The sequence below is a fragment of the Salminus brasiliensis genome, chromosome 13 (assembly GCF_030463535.1).
Source record: "Salminus brasiliensis chromosome 13, fSalBra1.hap2, whole genome shotgun sequence".
Lineage (NCBI taxonomy): Eukaryota > Metazoa > Chordata > Actinopteri > Characiformes > Bryconidae > Salminus > Salminus brasiliensis.
The window spans coordinates 22,072,307-22,080,078 of record NC_132890.1 but is presented as its reverse complement, the minus strand read 5'-3'; the positions used below and the strand labels follow the sequence as shown (position 1 = coordinate 22,080,078).

At 44.3% G+C, this 7,772-nt stretch overlaps 1 protein-coding gene across 1 annotated transcript in view; it reads left to right on the top strand.

Annotated features, from left to right (window-relative positions):
• Window positions 1-7,471, top strand: part of slitrk3a (SLIT and NTRK-like family, member 3a) — a 9,128-nt gene extending 1,657 nt beyond the window's left edge. Inside the window, exon 3 of the mRNA XM_072695420.1 lies at window positions 2,433-7,471. Within this exon, the coding sequence (XP_072551521.1) occupies window positions 2,484-5,087 (2,604 nt within the window). The 5' untranslated portion in view covers window positions 2,433-2,483 and the 3' untranslated portion in view covers window positions 5,088-7,471. The remainder of the gene's footprint in view (window positions 1-2,432) is intronic.
• The last annotated feature ends 301 nt before the right edge of the window (window positions 7,472-7,772 follow it).

The following is a 7,772-nucleotide window of genomic DNA, read 5'->3' as shown; positions in this document are numbered from 1 at the left end:
CCCCTGTCCCGTGTGTATGTGTGTGTGCAGGTGAGAGAGGGAGAAAGAGAGTAACAACGGCCAAGATACACTATGTGTGTGTCAAAGAGAGAGAGAGAGAGAGAGAGAGAGAGAGAGAGAGAGATACAGAAATAAAGGATGAGAGACACAGTGATTGTGAAACACTGAGTGTAAGAGACATTTGCTTCTATGTATATTTGTGAAAGAGTGTGTATGTGTCAGAGAGAGAGAGAGAGAGGGGGGAGAGAGAGAGAGAGAGAGAGAGAGAGAGAAGAGCGACGAAAGACACTGCTTGTGTGCTGTGTGTGTGTCTCAGAGAAAGACAATGAGAAATGAGGGACGAGAGATACTGTTTGAGTGTGTGTGACAAAAAGAGACAGAGAGAGAGGGAGAGCAAAATGAGGGACGAAATGTATTTGGGTGTTTGTGTCAGAGAGAGAAAGAGAGAGAGAGAGAGAGAGAGAGAGAGAGAGAGAGAGGAAGAGAAATGATGGACGAGAGACATTGTTTGTGAGTGTGTGTGTGTGTGTGTGTCAAAGAAGGAGAGAAAGAAACGAGGGATGAAAGACACTGTTTGATTGAATCAGAGAAAGAAAGAGAGAGAGAGAAACGAGGGACAAGAGATATTGTGTTTAAGTGTTCAAGTGTGTGCATGTATGTGTGTGTGTGAGTGTATGATGGATGTGAAGTCATGGCTAGGTGAGTGAAGAATGATTGTGGAGGAAAACTGCACCGTCACTGACATGCCTAATGATTCAGGTGACCTTACACATCATCCCTTCAGTGTATGGGTTTGAGTGTGTGTGTGTGTGTGTGTGTGTGTGTGTGTATCCATAAAAACACACACCATCCTGTCCCCTTCGACCCGCTAGCACTCACCTTCATTCTTTCACCGTGATGCGGTGCGTGTTTGTGTTTAACTGATTTGGTTGTGAGTTGCCTTGAATGCAAACATAATCTTTCATCAATTATCTAAAGCATCATTAGGGGTCATGATTGACAGTGGTGGAAACATTGTGTGAGACATTTGGGTGAAATGCAGGCAAATGCAGAATATACATAGTATTTATACAGATTGGGAATCTGACAGCTGTTCTTTACGTTGTGTCAGAATGTCTTGATGAACGGACCAATAGAAACGCCCGAAATTACTTTCTATTGAATGTTAAGGCTTTTCTTCTATCATTTCTATCATTCAAACAAGTTACCACTCTCGTAAAGATGTCCGTGTATGTTGGGTGTATACATAGGGTATTCTGATGCAGTCCCACAAAAAAAAAACATGTTTCACCAAATTGGCAACTTAAAAAAAAAACCCAAGTCAGTGTAAAACATATTGTATTGCTAGTCTTTCTAGAACATATCTATTGGTCCATTCATCAGGATATTTGAACCCAATGTAAAGAACTACTGAAATTTTAAAGAATTTAAAAAGGTAGTTTACAGATTTCAAGTATTGACACAGTACTTGTGCTCAAGTCTAGCAGTGAGGAGAGGAAAAAAACAGCAAAAATTAAGATACAGAGTGGCTTGATAAGCCTGAGAGACTGGAAATGCATCCCCTCAAAAACCCTGTGTATTTCAACTGGATTTTAGAGGATCCCTATTGGTCCATTCATCATGAGTGTTTGGCACAATATGAATAACTACAGCCAGATTCACGTCATGTCAAAAAGTGAAAAACATAAAAATGGAAACTCGAGATTTTTCCATGACGATTTGGTATTTCAGCTTAAGCATTTAGACCTCTGGATAGGCCCAGCATTAGGAGGTGATCATAAATCAAAAGTTTTCATTTTATAAAATGTCATTTCTTTTTGCATTTTAATTTACAAGAGAGGAAATGTTTTTTTTTTTTTTTTCATTCAGCCAATTGGATGTAGAGTAAAATAATGTTTCCATGACAACCAAAGACTTATTATTAGCTGTGATTAAATGAACACATTTAATACCACTATACAACATACTATACTATACTTTATACCACCATATTTATATAACAGAGAACTTGAGATCAGTCACATTTCCACGAGTGGCTCAAGAAAAGGGAACAGTGTGGTACCCTTCCCTCTGATCCCGATATCTCTCTCTCTCTCCCTCTCCGAGTCCCAGTCTCACTCTCTTTATGCTGTGACCTTAATTTGTTCATTTTTACAAAAAAGATCCAATTTTAGTCCTAATGGTTTGTCTCACATACAAAACCAGCTAGATGTAAAAGTCCCTAAATTGATTGCCTAAACATCCCCAAAGCTCTCATTCCTCTTTTTCTCTTGTTCTCTCAATGCAGTTCAGTTCCTTTCGGATTCATTGCAGTGATAAATACTGATTCAATTGTACTGCCAAAGCTCAAAGCAAGAATACACTACTCTACAATATCCACATTTTCTTCCCCTCTCTCTCTCTCTCTCTCTCTCTCTCTCTCTCTCTCTCAGTGCTGTGACGTGGCTGTGGGCCGTACCTGCACCCAGGTTCTCGGCGGAAGCATGCTGTGGGTAACCCTGCTGAGCTCGATCGCTTTAGGATGCACCACACCGATCCCATTGCTGGACGAATCGGAGGAAGTGGACGAGCCGTGCTTCGACCCCTGCAGCTGTGAGGTCAAAGAGGGCATCTTCCACGTCCACTGCGACAGCAAGGGCTTCACCAACGTCAGCCAGATCTCTCAGACTTGGATGAGGCCCTTCAAGCTGAACCTGCAGAGGAACGCTATGCGGAGACTCTACTTTAACAGCTTCCTGCATCTCAACAATGCCGTTTCACTAAACCTGGGCAACAATGCATTACAGGACATCCATGCGGGTGCTTTTAATGGCCTTGCCATTTTAAAAAAGCTCTTCTTGCATGAGAACAAGCTGGAGGTGTTCAGGAATGACACGTTTCTGGGCCTGGAGAGCCTTGAGTACCTGCAGGCGGATTACAATGTCATCAAGAGGATAGAAAGTGGGGCTTTTCGCAACTTGCACAAGCTCAGAGTGCTTATCCTCAATGACAATTTGATACCCGTGCTGCCCAATGCACTTTTCAGGTCTGTGTCTCTAACGCACCTTGACTTGCGAGGCAACCGCTTAAAGAACCTGCCTTATCAAGGAACTCTGGAGTATGTGGGCCGCAGCCTTATGGAGATCCAGCTCGAGGAGAACCCATGGAACTGTGCTTGCGAAATCGTGCAGCTCAAGTCGTGGCTTGAGCGAATCCCCTATGCTGCGCTTGTGGGAGACGTTGCTTGCGAGCATCCATTTCACTTGCACGGCAAGGACCTGCGCGAAATCACAAGACGCGAGCTGTGCCCAACACTTTCTGAGGCTGAGATTGAGGCCAAATATGGTGTGCCAAGGTTGCAGTTGGTTGGTGAGCGAGCTTGGCCCACGAAACCCTCATCTATGCTTTCGTCCTTCCATAATACGGCATCCTCAGTGGAATACAGGGAGAGGCATCCGAAGCCTACAAAGCGTCCAAGGCCAACAAAAACTCCACCCACAGCACGGAGCATCTATCCAGGTCCTAATCAGCCACCTGTGCCGGCTTACCAGACCCGGCCACCTATCCCTATAATCTGCCCCACAGGATGCACGTGTAACTTGCACATCAGTGACCTTGGATTGACAGTGAACTGCAAGGAGAAAGGCTTCCACAACATTTCAGAGCTTTTGCCCCGCCCACTCAATGCCAAGAAGCTCTATCTGAGTGGAAACCTCATCCAGAAGATCTACAGGTCGGACTTTTGGAACTTCTCCAGTCTGGATTTGCTCCATCTGGGTAACAACCGGATATCGTATGTCCAGGAGGGTGCTTTTATCAACTTGCCTAACTTGAAGAGCCTGTATTTGAATGGGAATGACATTGAGCGGCTGACCCCGGGAATGTTCCGAGGTCTTCATGCTCTGAGCTACCTTTACCTGGAGTACAATGTGATCCGGGAGCTGGAGCCGGCTGCTTTCAGCCTGATGCCCAACTTGCAGCTGGTCTTCCTAAATGACAACCTGCTCCGCGCCCTTCCCGCAGATGCTTTTGCAGGAACCTCTCTGGCCAGGCTCAACCTGCGCAACAACTATTTCTTGCACCTGCCTATGGAAGGTGTGTTGGAGCATCTGCGTGCAGTGGTGCAGGTAGACCTGCAGCAGAACCCATGGGACTGCACCTGTGCAATTGTGCCACTCAAACGCTGGGTGGAGAGGCTCAGCTCTGTCATCGTTGTTGGTGAAGTCATTTGCAGGACTCCCGAGATTCACGCTGGCAAGGATCTTCGCAGCCTGGAGGCCGAGGTGATCTGTCCGGAGTTGAAATACGCTGCGCCAAGCTCCCCAGCCCTTGACGTCACATCCCAAAGCACCTCTGGGTCCGGTCACACTTCCCCATCGTCTGCAAGGTCTGCGGTCCCTCTTTCAGTTCTTATCCTGAGCTTGCTGGTCCTGTTCATCAGCGCTGTTTTTGCAGCAGCTGGCCTCTTCGCATTCGTCCTTAGGAGGCGGAGGAAGAAGGACGTGCCTTTCAGGAAGCGGCAAGAAGTGGACCTGACTGGCATTCAGATGCAGTTCGAGGAACGGGCCGCAGCGGCCACGCCTGAGAAACCTCCAGGCCACGTTTATGACTACATCCCTCACCCCGTGGCGCACATGTGCAACAACCCCATCTACAAACCGCGAGAGGGAGAGATGGAGGCTGAGCAGAAGGAAAATGGAGGCACCAGTTACCGGACACTGCTGGAGAAAGAACAGGAGTGGACTGCAGCCGTTTCTGCATCGCAGCTAAACACCATTGTCACCGTAGATCGGTCGCGGCTTCACGAGAATGGGCTGCTGTGCCCCAATTCAATCGACACCCAGCAGAGGTCGCCTCAAGCTGTGGGATTCGTGGACTGCCTGTATGGCACGGCACCCAGACTTAAGCACGTTCATGTGACGCACGCACATCCACCGGGCGTTCAGTACCCGGACGTGCAGCAGGACGCCCGGTTAAAAGAGACGCTGCTTTTTGCCGGCGGCAAAGGATTTCCAGAACAAACCCAAAGTGAATACCTCGAGTTAAGGGCCAAACTCCAAACCAAGCCGGATTACCTCGAAGTCTTGGAGAAATCATACAGGTTTTAATCACAGAGAGTTAAAAAAAATGAAACAAAAAAAGGTCACCTCCATAGCGCCCCCTATCCACCACTACCACTACTACCACCACAAAAAGTATCAAAAATTAGACAACAGCATGACAAGTTAATCTATATATATATCACAGAAATGTGTTTCCCCCAAGTGGCTTTGGAGGAAAGGCCATACTCAGATATCCAATGAAGTGCCTTTTGATTTTTATTTCATTTGATTTGAGTTGATTTTGTTTTTCTCAGAGTAGCCAGCAATGTTGTCAACCCCTTATTTTTATACAGAACAGATTTGTTTGTGGCTGTGGGAGCCAACGGGAGGAGCATCACATACACACACACACACACACACACATACACACACACTTGTACGCACACACACACACACACACACACACACACACACAAACACATCCATTCAGATAAAGCCTTTGTGGCAGATTGTCTCTCACAGGCACAGTTTGTAGACTATTGCAGTTTGCTGCATGCATTCAACTGCAACAGGGCGTGGGCTATTGCTGAAAAAAAATAATTATAATAATAATAATTCACCTTCAATAGAGATACTGCAACGCATTACTGTTCAGTGGTCTATTTATTTTATATATTAATATAATAAAAGGACATCAGAGGTCCTCTCCCTCTCTCTCTCTCTTTCTCTCTCTCTCTCACTCTCTCTCTCTCTCAAGGACACACCCAAGGATTTGTGAATACATAAAGACACTCAAGATTTTATGGAGTTCAACGCACTTTCTTAAGACAAAATGCTTCTGGATATTATTATCACTAACGGCTTTGTAGGAAGCACTTTTAATGTTTTCTCTCTCACACAAAGTTTGAAAAAGAAGAAAATAAATGTGCATATATTTATTCTGTAATTTCAGTGAAAATTTAATTGTAAAGGTAATGTTAAATCTATGTATAGTGATTATGCGTCTGGTATAGCCTTCTTAATAAAAAAGGAAAAACATGAATAAAAAAATCTTAAATCGAATAAAAGGGTACCAATGAAAACGTTTTCTGGGAGGTGCAGTCGACGTAGTGCTACGGCGCTGAGATGTTCTCTTTTCTTTTTCTTTTTTTTTTGTCTCATTTCCCCCTGTCCTTTAATCTGCAAGGCAAATTAGAAAACGCCTATAAAAGCTGCCGAGGTCAAATAAACCTCTTACTGCTGCTATGAAATTAAAGAAAAGAGGACCAAGATGGTGCTGGTCTCATCTAACAGTGACTCTACTGCCTTTGACCCTGTTCACATAAGCAGAGCGGACAGAACGAGGGAGCTGAAGGTTTGCAGTGAAATAGATCTGAAGGCTACGACCCGTCCTACCACCTCAACAGCAGCTCTGTAGATCTCAAAGCTATGGAGAAAAAGGCTGAGGTTTGCAGTGAATGCCAGTGGTCACTACCGGCGCTGTCCACAAGAGGGCGACAGGGAGACAGCCTGTTTCTTGCAGGAACAACAGGCTGCCAAAAATAGCTGGTTAATCATTTGAGAGCAAAGAGGCTTAAACGCTGTGGGAGAAAGAACTTATTTTCTTATTTGAACTTTTATTTTCCAAAAAGGAAAAAAAAAAAAGATGAAATAAGCTCTAAAAAAAAATGTTGGCACGAGGGTCTGAATGGTGCACTGGGGGGGATATAATTTCGCTAAGTCTTCAACATGTCTTATTTCAGCTCTATTGTCCCTTGTGAGTGTTTAGAGTCCCAGTGGAAAGCTTCTGGTTTAGACTGGTGTTGTGAAACAGAAGACACAGCAGTGTCAGGGCCAGGTCAGTTTAGTTTATTCAGCAAAAAAAAAGAGATGTATTTGCTTATTTACAGTCATAAAACGACTGTCTCCTCAGTTCCATTTAGCTCCTAATTCCTTTTCTGAGTATAAGTTGATTGTGCTGTGTTGGTTCAGCTCCAGCATTTTTATTTTTTACACCAAAAGGATCCAAACAGAAGAATAGACTCCCTTGTGAGTGTTCAGAGTCCCAGTGAAAAGCTTCTGGTTTATACACGTGCATATATATATATATATATATATATATATGAAACAGAAGATGCAGCAGTGTCAGGGCAAGGTCAGGTCATGTTTTTGTACATTTACTTATGTACAGTCATAAAACAAGCCCTTCTTCGCTTGCACTGATGTCTGTTCAGCTAGAGCAGACCTACTGTAGTCACTTTTCCCTAATACAAAATGCACGAAACGGCACATCTGCGGCTTAGGCATGCTGTCACTTTCGCACATGCAGGAAATGGTCACTGAAGCACCTTCTCTGACTCCCCTGGTGATTCCACAGTTTTACATGGTTGCTCAAAAATGTGATTTTAAGTTTGATTTTTTTTTGTTTTTTCTCTCTTTGCCAATGGTTTAATAAATCATGTTTGTATCCATGGGCAGCACAGCTCCTTTTGTACGGTTCCAGCCTCAGTTGATGAAGGTTTCATTGGGTTCACCTGAGTGAACTGATGTGTTTCCTTTAGGGTCTGGTTCCCGGACAGGGATTAAACCTAAGAAAATCTTAGGTCTAGGAAACCAGCCCTTATATTGTGTGGTTTGAATAGAGACTGGGTGCAATATATCTTCCAGTTATTATTATATCCATAAACATGCTGTAAGACTGTTTATTCTAGACCTTCGCTTCGAAATTCTGCATTTTAGCTTGAATTGAGTCGAATGAACTCAGCCTTAGTG